This window comes from Eptatretus burgeri, chromosome 1 (assembly GCF_056783735.1).
Source record: "Eptatretus burgeri isolate ZD-2024b chromosome 1, Ebu_testis_v1, whole genome shotgun sequence".
NCBI lineage: Eukaryota > Metazoa > Chordata > Myxini > Myxiniformes > Myxinidae > Eptatretus > Eptatretus burgeri.
In genome coordinates, this window is record NC_140961.1 from 66,216,374 (window position 1) to 66,238,873 (window position 22,500).

Here is a 22,500-nt window from a genome sequence, read left to right on the forward strand (position 1 = left end):
ATCTTTGATAGGAGGGAAACCACGGGGTAACATCCCTGGGTCAGATTGCAGGAGAGTGTGTGTCGGAGTGGTGCTGAGGTGTCGTCCACCAGACGGCGGTCTCCTTGGGTTAACCTGAGGCGGTCCCTTCGGGTGGGTGCCTGGAATGTCCTATCCCTAAGAGAGGATGATCACCTGTCTCTGTTATCATCTGAGCTCAAGCGTTTGGACATCGGGATTGCAGCTCTCTCTGAGGTTCGGAGACCGGATTGCGGCGAGATAATGGTGGGTGGTTACACCTACTATTGGTCTGGTCGCTCTGATGGTTACCATACCCAAGGTGTTGCTGTAGCTGTGTCCAATAAGCTGACCCCAATGATAATTGAGGTAACACCGGTCAACGGCGTATTATGAGATTAAGGATTCGTCACTCCTTAGGTGTCATTTCCCTGGTCTCTATTTATGCTCCGACTGAGGCGAGTGATCTTACCATGAAGGACACATTCTACGCCACTATGTATATATAAATATATATATATATATATATATATATATATATATATATATATATATATATAAATATATATATACATATATACATACATACTGTCGGATCCCGCTATTGCCGTTGGATACGTTTCTGAAAAATGACGCAAATGTCGGTACATTTGTGTTTTGTTTTATTATTTTAATATGGTTGTTATTTTTCTTGTTTTTTTTTACATTTTTGATAATAATCCTAACATAACATTTTACCTTGCCATCTATATTATGGCAAGACAATCCATTGGAGAGCACCAGTTGTTTTCTGACACTTATCAAAATGGAGAATTTCATGGTTTTTTGTTTCATATATACATATATATATATACATATATATATATATATATATGTGTGTGTGTGTGTGTGTGTGTGTGTGTGTGTGTGTGTGTGTGTGTGTGTGTGTGTGTGTGTGTGTGTGTGTGTGTGTGTGTGTGTGTGTGTGTGTGTGTGTGTGTGTGTGTGTGTGTGTGTGTATATATGTATTTACTGTATATGTATGTATATATGTATGTATATATATATATATATATATATATATATATATATATATATATATATATATATATTATACAGGGGGCTGCAAAAGTAAGTATACAGTGAGGATTGTACTTTTCTTCATTACTGTATACCTTCTTTTGCAACCCCATGTATGTATATATATATGTATATATATGTATGTATATATATATATATATGTATATATATATATATATATATATATATATATATATATATATATATATATATATATATATATATATATATATATATATATATTGTTGCGGATTCGCGCCCGCCGGCGTGCTGACGGCCACGTAACTCGAATCGCGGCACGTCGCCCACCGGACGGACAATCCAGTCGTGACCCTCTCGGACTAACGCCGGGAACCAGTCACGGGTGGACCTTTCGGTCTCACCGCGATCGAGCCAATCAGCCCCCGCGTGGGATAGGGTTGCTCGCCAAATTCGACCTACCTAAGTACCCAAGCGGAGGGTAGACCGGGCGATCGCACCTCGCCGCAGGTCGACTTCGGACACGGGCCACTTAAGCGACCCGTTCCGTACTATCAGAATAACCGAGCGGTGTTATCGTCGACCTCGACGGTTCGATTAATTATCGGGCGTATTCAGCCCACGACCAACCCTTTACGTGAAGCAAGATGAGGATTCAATGGGAGAAAAAGACGAAGCGAAGCGGGAGAACAGTTCAATAATAAAGCACATTTATTCGCGGCACACGGGAAGCACACATATTCAATTCCACCAAAAGCACACAAAAAAGACACAATTCCATTTACACAAAAAGCAAATATAAAAGCGAAAACCATGCAGAGCTAATACCGACTACCGAGCACACGGCAACACTTATACAATTCTACCTCACAGACGGCGCCGACAACACATACCCAAAACCAAGGAAAAGAAATGCCCCCAAGAATGAGGCGGGCTTGAGGCCGAGACCGGGTCGCGCCTACCCGTCTGGTGATGAGACGCGGAGCGGCGATGGCGCCTCACTCCGCGGGCCTCGCGGACAGTGTCTGGCAGGGGGTGGGAAAGGGGCCCCCTTGGTCGCACTATCTCAGCGCGGGGGGAAACAGGAGGGGGTTGCTGATGCTCGGGGTATAGAGGATCTTTATTATCCCTGGTGTGCGTCTCCACCTCGGCCAGGTCGCGCTGCCGGCCTCCCTCGGGCGTGCAGCTCCCGGCACCGACGCGAGCACCCCCTCGTCTGCCTTCGCCGCTGCCGCCTCTCCGCCTCTGGACTCTCCGACTCTGGACTCTTCTTTGGACTCTCCCGTTGGACTCTTCTTTGGACTCTCTCCAGCTTCTCCAGCTACTGCAGGCTTCGGGCTCCAGACTTCCACACGGCTCTGACTGACGAACACGGTCCTTTTATCCCCCCGTAGCTTCGCCTTTGACCCCCTCCCTTTGACCTTTCACCTCGCTCCCCATTGGCCCGAGAAAAAGTGGGCGTGAAGGCTTTTTGATCCACAAATTTGCATATATCGATCGTCCTGGAGGCGGGGCCAAATCGCCCCTCGCTCACCGATTGGACGGCAAAAAGTGGGCGTGTGTCGTTTTTGATCCGTTTTTGAAGCACAAAATCCGTGATTTTGTACACGCTGTTCGACGTGCGCCCTGCACGAGTCCAACACCGGTACCCACAGCGGGGCAAGAACGGTGGCGATGCTACGGTTGCGAGGTGTGACGTGAAGGTCGTGGCGGCCGTGGTGAAGCGGCGTTGTGGTTGGTGGTTGATGTTGTGGTTGTGGTGGTAATCATGGCGGTTGGTCCAAAATAAAGATAGTAAAAGAAAAACGGCTATCCTGAAGAGTCGCAGCACGCATAAATGACATGTATTCCCACTAGACAACGGGTTTGGGCCTAACTACACATGCACTTACCGAGATACCTCACCTAAGGGACCTGAATGGTGGTTTGCGAATTTGGTAACCACAACAATATATATATATATATATATATATATATATATATATATATATATATATATATATATATATATATATATATATATATATATATATATATATATATTATACAGGGGGCTGCAAAAGTAAGTATACAGTGAGGATTGTACTTTTCTTCATTACTGTATACCTTCTTTTGCAACCCCATGTATGTATATATATATGTATATATATGTATGTATATATATATATATATATATATGTATGTATATATATGTATATGTATGTATATATATGTATATGTATGTATATATATATGTATATGTATATGTGTATATGTGTATATGTATATGTGTATATATATATATATATATATATATATATATATATATATATATATATATATATATATATATATATATATATATACATATATATATATATATATATATATATATATATATATATATATATATATATATATATATATATATATATATATATATATATATATATATATATATATATATATATATATATATATATATATATATATATATATATATACATATATATGTACTGGGCTTCTTGAAGTGTGATTACATCAACAAACAAATCAGAACACAGCAAAGCAAAGAGAACAGTGGGAGAAAGAGGAAACATCAACAGCAGGGTGGAGGAGGAAATTAGACGAGATGAACAAACAAGGAATGTCGATAAGGATGAGAGGTTAGGGAGAGCGCAAAGGGAGGAAAATATGCATAGATGAGCAAAATTGTGTTCGACCAGTTTGTTGACCTGCTGGATCCACTACCCTAACTAGTTATCATAATCCTGTGTGCACGCATGCACACACACCGCTCACTCTCCACAATCTCTCTCCTTGCCTCCCCCTGCCTCCCCCTGCCTGCATCTCTCCCTCTGAACTCAGCTCCTCTCCCCCACCGTCAAGGTACCCATCCCTACCTCTACCTCACTCACTTCCTCTTCTCTTTCTCCCGACACCCCTCCCCTTCTTTATCTCCCGCTCTTCTCGCTCTCCTTAATACATTAAAATTTTGCTTTTTCAGCTTACACCAATTAAATTCTTATTACAAAAATCACTTGGTTTGTTCACAAAAATCACAGTTCAAAAGTCATTCAGTTCGACCCTCATCACATTCGTACAAATATGCTCCTCGACTCCTACGCTCGGAACTCGACTCCCATGCTTTGAACTCCTTGACTTGGACTTCCTCGACTCCCACATTCAGATCTCCTCGACTCTCATGCTCTGGAGTCTCGATCCACGTTTTTGAAAACTGCCAAACCTCACACTCTCACTCTGCCAGTTCCTTGCTGTGCAGGGCCTACTCACAAAGGAAAACCGAACCGAGTCCACAGGCACAAGGACCAACCACAGCCCTAACTGCCGATTCATTCCACCATACCGTGGGCCGAAGCAAGTCCATAGGCACCCAATATATATATATATATATATATATATATATATATATATATATATATATATATATATATATATATATATATATATATATATATATATATATATATATATATATATATATATATATATATATATATATATATATATATATATATATATATATATATATATATATATATATATATATATATATATATATATATATATATATATATATATATATACATATATATATATATATATATATATATATATATATATATATATATATATATATATATATATATATATATACATATATATATATATACATATATATATATATATACATATATATATATATATATATATATATATATATATATATATATATATATATATATATATATATATATATATATATATATATATATATATATATATACATATATATATATATATATATATATATATATATATATATATATATATATATATATATATATATATATATATATATATATATATATATATATATATATATATATATATATATATATATATATATATATATATATATACATATATATATATATACATATATATATATATATATATATATATATATATATATATATATATATATATATATATATATATATATACATATATATATATATATATATATATATATATATATATATATATATATATATATATATATATATATATATATATATATATATATATATCCAATCGCATCTCATCCGTAACTGCAGGGAATAATCGATTTCCAGAATTGACCCCCATGGTCTTACAGCCAAAGAAAGCTCCATAATGCAACCAAGAAAAGCTATACAAGGTAAAGCCCTTTGTTGTTTCAGAACATGTGCATCGTGTTAACTCAGTCTATCTTTTATCTTTGGCAATGTAATATATGAGATTCTAAGTTAAACTCATCTCATTGTCATTCAGTAGGTCAATAAAGCTGGGATTTTCTTGTTTGAAACAGCAGCATTTATTCCAATCAAGACTTGTGCATGTGACTCTTGTTGACATTCCCCCAACTCATTTTTGAAATTGCAAAAGAACCGGTCAACCCCAATTCAAAGCAGCCATAATGAGGAATCAGTCCAAGATTTGTATTTATGTTTATGACGAAACTAAACTCATATCTTGCCACAATATGCAGTATTTGTTTTTTGTTTATTGAGAAGGATATTTGAGAACCCTATTGACAGGAGGACAAAGCTTCAAGAAATGTTGAATGTTGCAGTGGCCTCAAATGCATAAGCGATCATCATTACTCATTTTATTTCCTTTGTCTTCTTCTTTAACAGCCAACATTATCCCACCTTTATTGTGGGGTTGGCCAGGGAAAGCTTGGCCCAAGTCTTCATGAATCGGCTGGCCAGGCCTGACGTTTAACTTGTTCGGGCATTAATTTGGAATTTGGCCATGGTGCTGCCGATAGCTCACTTCCTTTTCATGAAGGACACCATGGGATGTTTTTTGTCCACCAACTAATGTTACCATATGGGACAGCTAGTTTAACACACATTGGTGCATCACCCAAAAACACCAGGATGACAGTTTTTAGCTCAGTCAAGATTTGAACCGAAGCTATCATTCAATAATGATCACATTTCGTAATTCCAATTTTTTGGAATTTTGCATTTAGTTTACCTTTCAGTTTGGTGCATATCTCAAAGACCAGTGACTGAGTCTCAAAAATAAAACGGTTCATTGAACTTACAGAAGCATGTAAGGAACATGCTGCGACTGAGCATGTCGAGTCATTACAGCACATCATATTGCATGATGAAAGGAGCTCTTTGCCCTCTTGCTCCATCTGCCTTCATTTATGATTATTGACAGAAAATAAGTGTTACAATACCTCTAATAAAGGTTTTAAGCTCGATTTACCACCAACTTTGAAATCGCATGAAATGAGTCGAGCTTGAAATAAAGGAGGTTAATATCAAGGTCAGTATCATTCTTTATAGGTCAAGATATGTATGTGAACTGTTGTGAGATTTTGTTGATCATGACAATTACAAGGAAGTCAAAGTAAATCTTAAAAAGTGTGGAAGTTGTGTTTTTTTATTGTTCTGATCTGATTGCCTAAATTGGGCAGCAATCATCGAGAAAGATCTGTCAGCAGCCCTGGGAGCAAAACACAGTAACTGACGAGTCCGCCATGTCGATAACTCCAGTGTCTGTGATTTTGTTCTCCAGTGCTTTGCACAACTGCCTCACTAAGAATCACAATCTCCAATGTCGTGTTCACACATACCACGGGTTGCAACACAACGTTATGACTTCTTGTTAAAAATTCACACCACATATGATGCATGCTGCATGCATAGCACACACAGCATGATGTCATAATGTCACAAATGGACAACCTTTATATATATATTTTTTTATCGAAACAAGATCAAGGCTCATGGAGGAATGAGTTACAAAAGGTAATCAAGCGATAATAACTGAAGTGCTTTCAGACTCACTGAGTGACTGACGATATTTAATTAATTGATGAGGTTTAATTGCTTAGGTGAGAGTTAATCGGTTATTCTCTCCATTCACAGGTGAGAGATGTGGGTGGGTCTTTCTTTTTTATTTATATATTATGTATAATGTGATGAAAATTTCTAGATTGACAAAAGCTTCACAGTGTCGTCCAGCAAGGAAAAATACGGTTATTGTATGGCCATAAAATAATTTTTTAGGTGTACAGTGTATCCCAGAAAAGAAATGATCATTCGGTGTAAATTTAACATTTTTGCATTTTATAGCACAAAAACTGTTGTCCATCCACTTTAAATTACCCACTGAAGGTGGGCTGAGATGGACACTCATGCCAAGAGAGCTGTTGCAGGTGGGAGTGCCAATATTAGTGCAAATAATGTTCAGAGCTTTAGATTCCACTGGTTTTAGAAGATATCCTGAACACAAGAAGAGCAGAAAAAACAGGGTTCTTCATTGTATTGATGCAAGTTTTGTAAACAACAAGCTTTGGCACTGTCATGGTGATGTCTCATCTAGAACTCAGATTATGCTAGAAAGCATCTCAAAATGCAAAGCCCATCCATGTCCTCTTTGTATTCAAACTCATCTTGATGAAAACGACAGTTAAAAAAAAAAATTTGTACATTTTATTAATTTGTTTTCTCCATATTGTCACATGAAGGTTTGATGAATATTTAATGACAGAAGCCCAATTGATAAAAATGTTATGGCCTGGACAGACACTGGAGCTCAATGGTGAATAAAGAGGCACAGAAGCGATTTAAAAAAAAAAACAAAAAAAAAACGGGGAATCTCGTGCCTGACATGCTGCGGCGGGGCTAATGAGGGCTACTTATAGTCACTATGACTTTGCCCTTTTAAGTTTTGACCTAATTTTTAATTATCTTCTCCATATTCTCAAAATAAAGGTTTGTTGAAAATTTTTTGACAAATTGTCAAATGGAAAGTCAGTTATGGCCTAGACAGATGGACAGACAGACACAGAAGCAATTGCAAAACCCTGTCTCCCACTGTGTGTGTGTGGGGGGGGGGGGGTAGGGGGGTGGGAGCAGGTTAATAAATGTAAGCAACATTAACCCATTGATTCTTGTTTTGAACCACATGTTGATTATAATCCAGACTGTTCACGGATAAGAATAAGCATTGCATTCAGACATTGTTTAGTGCTCATGGAAGGCAGATATTTTTTTCACAAAGTACTAGCAAACAAATATGTGTTGGTTTTACCTCCCAAACAAAATCAAGCTGATCATGATGCATCCCTTGCAATTGACCCCACGGCCAGCATGTTCAACACCATGGTGACATGAATGTGAATTTAATGTCATAGGGTCAAACTGGAGCTGAAAGTTTGATGTTCATTTATGAAAGTAAATGGCAATAGGAGATTATATACATGTACTATTTTCTTGGGACTTGTTAATCTTTGTGATGAATCACTGTGTACATCCTTTGAGCCTCGTCAGAAGCAAATAATTCAATAACAAGTAGGCTGAAGCCTTGTTTTTTTTTGTGTGTATCAGCAATGTTCTGTCTTGCGCTCCTTGTGCATGACTTATTTGCATAAATTTCGAGATAACGACGCATATAAACATGAACTCATCTGTCCTTAATCTCGCCACTTTTTCCTCCTTCCTGACGATTCGCAGCTCTGTTCTCTTTTGCGTTTTAACATCCTGCGCTTCTGCCTTCTTTCCTTCCTCACTGCCTATATCCTTAACACCAGCGATTTGGCACTAAGGAATTGCCAACTAACATCCGATCTCACAGTTAAGATCGGCGACTATGGGACAGCGACCAGCAAGTATAAGGTGGGAACAGGTGCTTTGATGTGCAATGGTGTGTCTCGCAGGTTCTCTTTGGGTACCTCTTGCTGGTTACCTGGTGCTGCATGTGCAATGTTTCCATTTGGGTCTCCATCTCGTGTTAGTATTTCCATAATTTGTCTGTATGGCATTCTCATCTGTTCTGTCAAATCCCATATTGCATGGCATGTTATCATGGCATCTTCATGGCAAAAATAAAACTGATGGCGTATTTTCCAATAATGTGTATTGATTTTATTACAGATGATGTTTATGTGTCACTGCTTTCACCTCGGTTTACAGGATTGTAGGATTACATCAGCGGTAATTCACTTGTAATGCTTCTCATTGATTTCTTGCATAATCAGATTTGACTCTATTGTTGGAGTGCGTGATTCTTTTTAGTGGATGTTATACTGGCTATTTCATCACACCTAATGGTACAAATCTCGTTGTCAAGTTATGGCAGCAGTTGCTGGAAGTTGCAGTTGGGGAAAGCATGAAATAAATAATTGATATATTTATTATCATAACAATGAAGGCTCATACTCTTGACAGATTTATGGAGTGTTCACAACAAGTCGAGAAACATATCAAGGCTAGAATCAGTCCTGAACAGATTGGGCACTCCATCACAGGATAATGTAATGAATTTGGCAAGAATTTGTAATTTGTTCTCGGGTGTCGGCAATAACTCACCTCCACTTTGCAAAAGACACCATGGGATCTTTAACAACCACCAAATACCAGTGTTGACAGACAATGGTGACCATTTATATCTTAGCCAACATTCTACCTCGGCTAGACAGCTCATACCAGCTAAAAACGCAAGTGCACATACTTCTCGGTTGTTTTGCCAACTTGAGATATGCACATCATCATTCACCATCCTTTGACAGAATAAGGCCAATTTGTGCAATCATTAAGTTACAATAAATATTTCCAAAGAGTAGAAGAGATGAAGCAGAATAAATCACCAATTATTCATTGGGTTATCAGGACTATTTATATTAAGACTGCGTTGATCGGGAATATGATTTTACTTGTCGATCATAAATAAGTTTTAAAAAATAATGTGAAGTTCGTGTTTCCATGTGGGAACAATCTCGTCATCGATCATCCTAGCAATTGGGAAAATTTGTGTTAAAAAAAAAAATGGCATTGTGAAAATGATCAACAAGTAATATTAGTCACCCTTTATATATGCATATGATGGACATTTTATCCTCTTCATGTTGTGTCTGGCTGTTTTGGTGGAGAGTCGGTGGAAGTGCAGGACATACTGGGGAGAGTGGAAGAAGACACCGACCTACCTTTATGGTCTTGAAACATTTCCACTGACAGAGAGACAACAGAGGTTGCAGGTCTGCTCGGAGAACTGGATCAGGAGGATTGCGGAAGTGAAGAGTATGGATAGAAGGAGGATGGATGAACTGAGGAATGAGATTGGTGTGTAGATGAGCTTGACGGGGAGGTTGGTAAATACCCGACTGAAGTGCGCTAGTCATTGGTGCAGATGGAAGAAGAGAGAATGCAATAGAGAGTGGATAGGTTGAGGGAGCAAAGTTGGAGGAAAAGAGGTAGACTGTGCTTGAGATGGGAATATTGTGTGAGTAGAGATATCTATTATGTGGGGGGTGGTTGCAGAGTGGAGAGAGTTGCCTGAGGACAAGGGGAAGTAGAGGAGTATCATGGTAGAGACAGGGCAGAAGCTCGATACCATTGACCTCACCCCTTATAAAAGGAAGAGAAGGAGAAGAGACTGTATAATCTTGTAAGGACATTTATTTAATAACACATGTGGAAAAAAAGCAGAGCTGGCATTTTCTTGTCAAAATGTTTTGCGTAATCAAATTCAATTAGATATAATCATGTTAAATAGATTCCTTAACATATGCCCAAATTAAACTTTCAATCGAACTACTATGTTTCTATATTGTAGATGTACATTTGGGGTGCGTAGGTCATGACCAACATCACAAAGTCTGTGGCATGGCATTTAAAAAGTCAATTACCAGCCTTCCCAAAATGTATTTTACTTCCTTTTTTTTTCCTTATGTGAACTTAGCTGAATATGAATTTGCTGATCAATTATTGTACATTTTCACAAGAAATTTCAATTGCAAACATGCACTCTTGCATTCAGACATCCACCTGTATACAGCATTAACTGAACCATCTCCATTCAGAAATGCTGTTGTCATAAACATCGACACCCACATATCTGAACATCACCTTCTCTAACCTAACCACTCATCATATTATTCACCCCAAGCCTCCCTTACTCCACAGCCTTCTTTATATTATTTCATGCTTGTATGTCTCTTTCACATCTGATTGATAATAGGATGAAATAATCTTATTTCCTGTGATGACTCTATTTGCTTGACATGTCGTTATTTTTGACTGTAATTTTCGTATTTACTTCTGCCTTTTCATGCTTTCCTACTCTTTATTGTTTGCCCTTTATCCGCTTTCCTGTCTATGTATCATTTCTTCCACTCTCCTTGTCACTTGCTTGTCTGACCAGGAGGATTACTACATGACTGCTGAGAAGCTGAGCGTCCCATTGCGCTGGATTGCGCCTGAGCTCCTGGATGATGTCCATGGGAACATTGTGCTTGCGGAACAATCTCGTGCTAGCAACCTCTGGTGAATACTTTTCTTAGTGACTGAGTCTTTGTTTGGACCACGTGATGTAAATTTTACAACGTGACATGATGAAGAAGAATGTACAAGGTCCATAATCTTTCTGTTATTGAATATCATTAGCCATCTTAAACCAGAGTACATTTGTTATGGAATTGTCTGACAGGTTAGTGCAGAGGAAGCACTTACCTGTGAACTGTTTAGCTTGTGTGCGATTCCAAACCCGGCTAAGAATTGTCGGACTGGTGCTTCACAGTCAGGACTTTGCATCACAAAGTGTGCCCTCCTTCAGATGGACATGAAACTGGGTGTCCCGTCAACTGACATTATTTGGTGGACATCTGTGTCTTCTACGAATAGTCAGGGGAGTTATCCTGAGCACCCTGAACAAATTAGAAATGCTAACCACCTTTAGTCAGACGTCAGACATGGCCAACCAGTTTGTGAAAGATTTGGCCAAAACATTTCCTGGCTAACCTCACACAATAAGGTGAGCGTTATTGGGTCTGATAAAGCAATATAAGTGGTCAACCATTAATGAAAAATGCATCATGAAGCAGCAAATATAACTTACTGAAATGCCAAGTAATTTGTATGGAGGTATCCACAGCAAATCAGGGAAATCAGGGACAAGACAGATTTCTTACTGAAAACCCAATTGGGAGAAAGACGAATAGCCTTTTAATGATGATTGTATGAAATGTATGTGAAGCAGCACGTGAAAATTATCATTTTCCCCGTATCAAATAAATTTGTGAGTGTTATTGAAGCCTTGGGTGTGATTCATAGCTGGGAGGATGGCCTCGACCGGTGTAAAGACTCCAAGCTACCTCCCTTTCAAGTTACCTCCTGGTAATCTGAAATCGATTTCAAGTTACCCCCGGGGGTAGCTTGAAATCGATTTCATCCTACCCCCTACGATTTTAGATTACCCCCCTCAAAACATTTATTAATCTCCGCCATCGAAGATGGACGGAGGTTACTGTTTTCACCCCTGTCTGTTTGTTTGTTTGTTTGTTTGTTTGTTTGTGAACAGTATTACGGAAAAAACTCCTCGACGGATTTCGACGAAACTTGGTGGGGGGGATTAGGTATGGTCCAAGGATCATGCCATTAGATTTTGGACTTGGTTCAAAGTCCAATATGGCACCATAGATATACCCACGTAAAATCAATTTCTGTCTCAAGGAATCTAGTTATGACGAATGAATTGAGTATGTAAAAGTTAAAAGTAAAAGGGAAAGTTGCAAACTATAGCTCTGTGGGCACTGTTGACGTCAAATTGAATGAATAGGATATCAGGTTCACTTGAGTGACCCAGCAGTATTGGCGGCGGAGGTTTTGCACTCTACCGAGTGCTCTCCCTCTCGTTTATGCATGTTTATTTACAAAAAATAGTAATTTAATTGATATTGAAAACTAATAAAGGAAAAACCATTGACCGACCACATGACATCCTTTAAAGAGTTTGCAATGAATTTTGATTTTATTATGAATGATTTTATTTTAATATTGTTATGAATTGAAATCAGTATTTCTCACACAGTTATAGTTTTTGCCATATTTTTATGAAATCCTTCTTCGATATAGTTGATCCAAATAGACATACTGGTATATCTTTTTAACCAACTTAGACTATATTTACAATTATGGTAACAGCGCAATAAAATCAATGAACACGAAAGGCAATGAAAACAGCTTATTTTTAATTCACAATTTAGTTGTGTTGGTGGTCGTATGGCAGCTTAGTTGCTGGGGTAGCTCTCATTTCTTTAAGCGCGACTGTGTCGCTGATGCAGTGCCCCTCTACCAGTACACACACTGGAACTGGTACTCATTTCGCCGACCTCGGAAGGATGACAGGCTGAGTATGCAGCCTGGTGTTGGCTCAGTGGTTCGGGTGGTGGCTTGGAATCCTAGGGTCCTGAGTTCAAGCCCCATTGCCCACTGAATTAATACACCAGGGGGTTGACTCAGCCTGTCATCCTTCTGAGGTCGGCAAAACGAGTACCAGTTCCAGTGTGTGTGCTGGTAGAGGGGCACTGCATCAGCGACACAGTCGCGCTTCAAGAAATGATAGCTACCCCGGCAGCTAAGCTGCCATACGACCACCAACACAACTAAATTGTGAATTAAAAATAAGCTGTTTTCATTGCCTTTCGTATACATTGATTTTATTGCGCTGTTACCATAATTGTAAATATAGTCTGAGTTGGTTAAAAAGATAAACCAGTATGTCTATTTGGATCAACTATATCGAAGAAGGATTTCATAAAAATATGGCAAAAACTATAACTGTATGAGAAATACTGATTTCAATTAATAACAATATTAAAATAAAATCATTCATAATAAAATCAAAATTCATTGCAAACTCTTTAAAGGCTGTCACGTGGTCGGTCAATGGTTTTCCCCTAATTAGTTTTCAATATCAATTAAATTACTATTTTTTTGTAAATAAACACACATAAATAAATGTTTTGAGGGGGGTAATCTGAAATCGAAGGGGGTGAGATGAAATCGATTTCAGATTACCAGGAGGTAACTTGAAAGGGGGGTAGCTTGAAGTCTTTTAGTCCGGGAGCCCACTGAGGTTTAATCATAATTTTTGGTGCAAAAGGTTTGGGGTGCGGGATGTGCCCATGGGAGTCTGGGAAGGCAGTTCTTAAGTGTCGCGTATGGTGCGTTTGGTTATCGGCACCACCTGGATGAGCAGAAAAATCACTTTCATAATTTCGAGTGCAAGCGTAATTCAAGCATGGATCGACAGATAATTATGTACTGATTATAAATCAACTACTTAAGAACAAAATCCATGCTGCATATCCAATTAAGAACACCATTAATTAGCATCAATTAGCACTTTTAATCATAATTTTCAGTGCAAGGTTAAAACAAGTGCCAAAGTGTAGATCACAGTGCCACTAAACACAATCAAGTGCTTAAGAACGATTCTTATGGTGCATTCCGTGCTTAAGGACGGGTCAAAGATCACCGTGGGGTCACCAAATGACGTATGAGAGAGTTTAATCAGAATTGGGAGTGCAAGCTCAATTCAAGCATGGATCGACAGATAATCATGTACTGATTATAAATCAGCTACTTAAGAACAAAATCCATGGTGCATATCCAATTAAGAACACCATTAATTAGCATCAATTAGCACTTTTAATCATAATTTTCAGTGCAAGGTTAAAACAAGTGCCAAAGTGTAGATCACAGTGCCGCTAAACACAATTAAGTGCTTAAGAACGATTCTTATGGTGCGTTCCGTGCTTAAGGACGGGTCAAAGATCACCGTGGGGTCACCACATGACGTATGAGAGAGTTTAATCAGAATTGGGAGTGCAACCTCATTTCAAGCATGGATCGACAGATAATCATGTACTGATTATAAATCAGCTACTTAAGAACAAAATGTATGGTGCATATCCAATTAAGAACACCATTAATTAGCGTCAATTAGCACTTTTAATCATAATTTTCAGTGCAAGGTTTAAACAAGTGCCAAAGTGTAGAGCACAGTGCCACGAAACACAATCAAGTACTTAAGAATGATTCTTATAGTGCGTTCTGTGCTTAAGAATGGGTCAAAGAGCTCGTGTGGGAGTTACAAGTATTCACGTTCTCGTGTTTGAAATTGTTGCTTGTCAGTTACCTAAGGCTTTTTTCCTCCAGGGGTCTTTACGGTCAATCGGTCGGTGAATTGCCTCGGGCGGGGATTCTACAGCAGGCGAGATTTTAACAAAACACATTGCATATCAGATCATATTTGTATAAACTGAACAACAATTTAAACTCGACAAATTCGTTTTCTCCTAACTCCTCCTTCGTTTCCTCCGAACTCCGAACCCCAGCAATTTACAAGGTCATCTAACCAAACCTCAGGTGTGGCCCAAATTACGTCATGTCGTGTTCGTCATGTTTTAGTACGTCATATCGTGTTCGTCATGTTTATTACGTCATGTCGTGTTCGTCCTATTTATTAGGTCATGTCGTGTTCGTCATCGAACATCATCTCGTCGTCTGACGATTGCACCAGATCGTCCGTCTCGTCGTCGCTCTCGACGTCCACGTCGGCCACCAACGCGTCCGGAATCTGTGGCCCTTCAAACCACACAGCATCGTAGGATTGCCCATCGTCTGCCACTGCCCAACCATCCTCGGCTGTCGGGGGAATCTGGATTCGAGCATTTGTGGCTCCGCCCCACATCCTTGCTACGAAGGCCGCTCTGTGTGTATGCATTTTGATCTCAGATTCACATGGGAGAAGGCTGCTCCCGTCGATGCCAGCCAGCTGGTGGAGCGGATTCGCGGAGTTCGCCATTGGTCCGAAGGCCTTCTCGAACTTTTGGTCGCGGAAGTCGTTGAGGGCCACCCTCTTCCTGGCACCATAGAGCTCGCATGTGAAGTCTTGCAGCATTTTACATGTAGACGTGCTCACACATGGGCATTTGGCGAGTTGACGAAACTCCCCTGGTACTCATGATTCTTCTCAAGTATTGCCAGTGGCCTCGCTTTACCTTTCCTCACGAATGCGGATGTAAAGTCACTACCTGTGAAGGCATGCAGGCCAGGGAGTGCAGCACACATGTCCCGTCCCAGAGAGGCGGCTATGGCAGTGATCGCTACATACTGACGTTTGTTCCCGGTTCCTGTGTCCATCCAGATCCTTGCTCCAAACTTCGTGCTGTGGAAGAGGATAATGATGGCAACACCGGTATCTGATGCCCGGATGACAATGTGATTGGCTCCGTCGGTGTCGATCGATTTTACATGCAGGGCAATACGCGTGTCCGCCTCGTCGTGGTTGGCGGCCAATTCATTGACCAGTTTCCTGTTGACTTCTCCATCTCTCACAAAGAAGCAGAAACATTCCTGCTGATGGTCAAGGTAGATATCGCGGTTGCCGATGATACGTGCGTACTAGGGGTTTCGCCATTCAGTGGCAAGGAACGACGGAAGCTGCTGCTTGAACGATGTCAACTGAAGCGCTTCATTCATGTTTGGACGCCGTTGATCCGCTCCTGTAATGATGTATTCTCTGTTTGTCGCACCTCTACGACACCATTCATGGCACTTGATGGAAGGTGTTGTGTACGCGTCAAAGATGAGGTCGACGCGTTGTGGGGAGAGTAAAACTGCTTGAGTGAGGATCGAAGCAGCGAGTCCCCCGTAGGTGGCTGGCAAGTTCGGTGGGAGGGTGTGAAGTAGATAGTTCCCATCTACTGCAGCTGCACTTGCACTTTCAGGCGAGGACTTGTCAACTCTCGATTCCAGACTCTGCGACAGCATACATTTGGATGCTTTCACCATTGCACCATCGCCTTCACAAAATCCTTGTGGGACAGGTGTTAGTGGGTAGGGGAAGACGTGTTTGAGGTCCATTTTCTTTCTCGATGCAACCACAGCCAGACGACCAGTGAGGTTCCGTGTGCATTGCAGGGCAGCGATCTTCTTGGCGGAAGCCCGCTTGTTCTTCGTGCATGCCTCTTTGAATGAGCTGACTTTCACCCTCTTGATTGGTTGTTCAAATCGCTTGGGGTCATTCTGGCATACCTCGACAAACTCCCTGTGTAGTTGTTGGCCTCGGCGAGGAACACTGAGTAAGCACTCTCGCACGGCAGCGTCAGCAGCTTTCCCAGTGTAAATGTTGTACAGTGTTGGGGAGTTACTGGTGGTGGACGGTTCGAATGGATTGCACGTATCTGTGATCTGTTGCATGGCCTTACGTAGGTTGCCACAATCTCGTTTCATGCGTGCAGGTTTCAACTCGGCTGTTGCGTCTTCATGAACTGTAATTCCAACCATTTCCCGAACTCTGGCGATACATGCAGCCCGGGCCGACTTCGTTATCATCCACCGCAACCTGGCACTGAAATTATTGGTGGCAGATGATAACCCCCTCATCCGCGATGCAGCGTTGGCGTTAACAGTATGTTCGAGGGTTAGGTCCACCAGACTTCGACTGAATGGATGGTCAGTCCTTCTCACAGTGAAGGCGCCTGCTTTCAGGATGTCACGAAGCCTGGGATGCGTCTCATCAATGTTGAGCAGGTCCAGTTGGAATTTGGAGAGCCAACGGGAGTAATTGACATGATTTGTCACGAAGAATAATGCTATGACTTCCATGAGTGTGTATGTGAACAGATCGATGTCGTTACTCCTGATTGCACGTTTGAGGTCATGGTAAGCCTGTATGTATGCGACATACATCAGCCAGAACTGCGCGGTGACACCAAGCGCTCCCAGTCGCGTCTGCTCAGTGAAGCGGCCATACGACTCCACACAATCTTTGAACAGATCGGACAATTCAATTTCCTGGGATTTATTCGCTCCTGGGGTGAACTCGAATTCTTGCAACATGTCCCTGATCTCATCTTTGGACTTGTATGTGGCCAGGAATGCATTGAAGTGTTGCGTTTTGAATGCGAGGGCGAGGATCGGATGTAGGCGCTTGCACCTATTGAAGTGTTTTCCGTCTAAGAATCCTCTCAACAATGCTGGTGTGAGTACACCGCATTCTGTCAGCATCTTCGGTCTGCCGGATTCTGCAATGAGCTTGCCAATTGCCTTGAAAAATGCCATCTCAATGTGGAAAGCACTTGGCATAATAAATATGTCGTCGTACTGGGGACTCTCCGTTACCTGTTTCTGGAGAGCCGGTTTGGCTGCATTCAGGTCATATGTGAGGACGGCGTGTTTCTGATTGCATTCGTGGGCACATTTCTGAGCTCTTTTCATGGTCTCCCGTACAACTGCCAGGGCAGTGATCGGCTCCTGGATGTTCCCCATGTATAGTACCACCTGTTTTGGAAGGTTAGCGACGTAGAACTTGGAGTTGAAACCAACCCACATTGGAATATTCTCGATTTACAGCGCATGATGCATGAGCCAAAGAAGATCCAACTTCCGTCCTTTCCTGCTTACGTCTTGCTGATTCCATATATCCGCGACGTTGTAGCTGAAGACCGACATCTTCAGTATCTTCTGGTATGGCTCAAGTGACACCTGATTGACGTCTAGTTTTCTCTTTCTTGATTTGCGCTGTCGTGACGACGGTTGTGAAGATGGCTGTGTTGCGCACTGCGGATTATCAGGTGTTGCATAACGTGATGCGCTGCCTTCAACCTGGTACAATATTCCCATCGTGTCATGTAAGGTGTCTGCCCCGGACAACGTGTTTGACAGTTCATCAAAGTTATCAAACGCAACTCCCATAGGCAGGTTCGGGACGGTGCGGTCGGGACATGTCTGTTCTTTTTCATGGATGGCCTATCCCACAGATGTTTCTAGTTCTTCAACAGCTCAGTAGTTCAGACAGTGACCAAATCTATTGAGCATGGTAACGAGCTGTTTGCTCCCTGTCATTGAATTGAATTCACAGCAATACCAAGAGCGACGTGCTTTTTCGGCTTCGTTTCCTCTTCCCACCACAAACAGCGCATCTTGACTTGTTGACTCGGAACATCGTCTAACTCTCCGTGTGACGATCTCGATTTGGTCCACCATATAGTACGCTGAAGAATGTTGACAGTAATTCGGGTGGAATTGCTGCACATGAGTGTAGATCATTCAACGTTGGAGAATCAGGAAACTCTGTGTTTGGCACATTCTTGATGAGCTGCCGAAGGATTAATGCTGCTTTTGTCACCGTACCTTCTGGTGTGGCCGCGAAGTCGTACACAACACGGACAGCATCGTCGGCGCTGTACAAAATTACGCCGGACTTCTTACATACTGGGCATTGCGCCTTTAAACGTTCGCCTAATTTCTTCATGATCACCTTCATCAGATATTGCGTGGTCTGTCGTGGCTTCTCATCGACGTCAACACACATATCCACGTACCGAGCATCTATAGACGTCAGCAATTCTGGTCGTTTGTTTTGGATTACGGACTGCTCAATATAGGAACTAATTGTATCAATACCCATGCTATTACGTTCATTACGTTCACTCTTCGAAGCTGCCTTGGACGCCGCAGCCAAGAAATCCTTCCTACAGCTATGATGGGAACGAACCTCCTTTGCTACGAAGTCTACATCGGAGAATTTAACTACTAGCTGTTCATCTCCTAAGATCTGTGCGGCTTCCTTGATTTTAGTTTTGGCGTGTTTGGTGAGACATGCACCGGTTACCTCAATTTGACCCTTTCTATTCTTACGCTCTTTGTTGCACAATACACTCTCTTTCGGAAATATTCCTGAAGTAGACGCCATTGGCAAAGGAGGTTCTACAGCAGACCGCAAAAGAGGTTTGGGGGCCAAATTGGCGGGTGGCATCACCACAGTCCTCTGAGGAACTGCAGTGAAGTTCTTGTAACCGACTGTGGTAACCATCAGTTTCTCAGGGTTTACTTGGTAGTGATTTGATTACATTACAATACCGAGATGTGAAGAAGTTCTTCTTTTCTCCACGGATAATGGATGTTCTCTGTACGATGGCCCACGGATCAGCGTTGAACGACAGTATTCCCTCACTTGATCCCTTGCCTTTCTGATCGATGTGCAGGATGCAGCATTTTGCAGCATTCGTGTCTTGTGTGTCTGCAAGAAAAAGCGCGACTTCTCACTAATCTCAGCTCAACAATTATATTAACAGTGACAAAAGGTAGCGTGAGAGACGGATGAACATTAACAGTTGAAGGCCGCATCATAATTGTGAAGAAGAAATTGTGTGGAAGTTATAGACGAAGTATACACGAGTTCACATGAGTTGATTTTCATCGAGGATCCAGAATACGCAACTGACATTGTGTATAAAGTGTCATTTGCTTACCATGTGGCATCTCATTCTGAATGTCGGGCGTAACGGCTGACTCGTGTGACGTATCGGCCATATGGTGGGGCGTAACGGCCGACTCGTGTGACGTGTCGGCCGGGTGATCTGGTGTTCTGGCAGACTCATTGCCAGTATCCTGGATGCCGTGGCATCGTAACATGAAAATCAATGAAACATGGATAATAATTCATCAATAGAAGTTCACAGAGACAAGGATTGAGATCAGGGCCGTGACATGGCTGTATGGGGATAGAGCAGATGCCGTTCATAAAAGCACCTGCTCTACTTCCGGGTTATTTTGACCCCAACCCCCTCCAGACCCCCTGTCCAGATTTGACTCGGACTAACATAGTAGATATCTCCAGCTATCGCCCAAAAATGATTTTTGACAAGAAATACAGAAAACTTACCATCCTTTTTGTTGGACATGATGATGCATACCCGGCCGGCACGGCGTGTGGTCCCGTTCTGACCTGTGCTAGCAATAGCATTATACATCATATATAGGCAGCGCAGCAACGGTAGTCTAGGTACCTACGTAGAACACAGCATGCTGACAGACACGCGTTCATTCTTATGCATGACTTCCAATAAAACACCAGAACCCATTCATGCGTGTGCTGAAATTTCCCTAAGCATCGTTCACACAGGGAGGCAGCCTGGTGTTGGCTCATTAGTTAGGGTGGCGGCTTGGGATCCTAGGGTCCTGAGTTCAAGCCCCGTCGGCCGCTGAATTGATATACACCAGGAGGTTGACTCAGCCTGTCATCCTTTCGAGGTCGGCGAAATGAGTACCACTTTCAGTGTGTGTACTGGTCGAGGGGCACTGCATCAGCGACAGAGTTGCACTTCAAGAAATGATAGCTACCCTGGCAGCAAAGCTGCCATATGACCACCACCACACAGGGAGGCGCACATCGACCCGGTGACCTTTGACCCGTTCTTAAGCACGGAATGCACCAAAAGAATCGTTCTTAAACACTTGATTGTGTTTAGCGGCACTGTGCTCTACACTTTGGCACTTGTTTTAACCTTGCACTGAAAATTATGATCAAAAGTGCTAATTGATTCTAATTAATGGTGTTCTTAATTGGATATGCATCATGGATTTTGTTCTTAAGTAGCTGATTTATAATCAGTACATAATTATCTGTCGATCCATGCTTGAATTGCGCTTGCACTCAAAATTATGATTAAAAGTGATTTTTCTGCTCATCCAGGTGGCGCTGACAACCCAAACGCACCATATGCGACACTTAAGAATCGCCTTCCCAGACTCCCATGGGTCCCATGGGCACATCCCGCACCCCAAACCTTTTGCACCAAAAATTATGATTAAACCTCAGTGGGCTCCCGGACTACACCGGGGGTTGTCAACCTGCGGCTCTTTAAGGACTTAAGTGTGGCTCCCAAGACTGATCGATAAAATCCCCCTTTTTGTCATTATAAATTAATTTTCAGAAAAATCTTTGTGAGTGTCGTGAAGGGATAAAATAATACTTGAGAACGTTGGCGGAGTGATCAACAGGAAAATACATTCGATTACCAGCGAATTCTGCGAGCAGGACTGACACGTTGTGCTCCGGGCACAGCCTGCTCTCCATTACGCGGTTATTTTCACCATCTTATCGGCAATGTTATTACTTCGACCCGTTTCGCAACCTCAGTTTACATTTCGAACCCCCCTTATAAAAAGTTAACGACACCCTGATCCTCACTGGGCAGGGAAGCGAGAATCCCGTAATGAATGACTTGTATGTACAGAAGCCGGTAGGCGGACATGGGTAGTCGACTACCCAATAGAACCTGATGTGATGGGCCCGTTCGATGGGGAATGACCTGAGGATTGAGCACAAGAAAATTCATGATTCTAGCTTCAAGGGTTAATGCTGCAGATTGTTTTTTCGTTAAAATACCCCCACATTTAGAGGTTTTTCGGCCGTTGCTAGGCAACGGAGGGGTCCATAGCAACGGTTCTTTCTCACACATCACTAGGACATACCATGAACCTACCATACCAGTTTCATGTATATCTGACTCATAGTCTCTGCGATATAACGAACTTTGTTTTTTTATTGTTTTCGACCAGGGTTCGTTCATTCAAAGTCTATCTTCTCCGACAGTTTTCATAGGATCCGGCTGGAAACTTTTGACAATATGGCTGAATGTACTGCTCACAGTCTGTCATGGCCCGATTTTTGATTTTCGAAAAAATTAATTTTTTTGATTTTTCAAAAAATTCAAAGTCCCGTTGCTGGGCAACCAAACCAGTACCTACGCGGTACAGTACCTACGCGTTAGCAACCAGTACCTACGCGGCACAACGAGGTCATAAACTGGTCCTACCACCCAAA

At 41.4% G+C, this 22,500-nt stretch overlaps 1 protein-coding gene across 8 annotated transcripts in view; it reads left to right on the forward strand.

The window, feature by feature from the left end:
* Nucleotides 1-22,500, forward strand: part of LMTK1 (lemur tail kinase 1) — a 421,666-nt gene that overhangs the window by 295,856 nt on the left and 103,310 nt on the right. For 6 of the 8 annotated variants that reach the window (XM_085886592.1, XM_085886566.1, XM_085886581.1 and 3 more), the window contains 2 exons: nt 8,636-8,720; nt 11,245-11,366. In XM_085886592.1, the coding sequence (XP_085742718.1) occupies nt 8,636-8,720; nt 11,245-11,366 (207 nt within the window). Of the gene's footprint in view, nt 1-8,635; nt 8,721-8,761; nt 8,835-11,244; nt 11,367-22,500 lie in introns of all 8 variants that reach the window. The other 2 variants (XM_085886575.1, XM_085886630.1) reach the window with 2 other exon arrangements.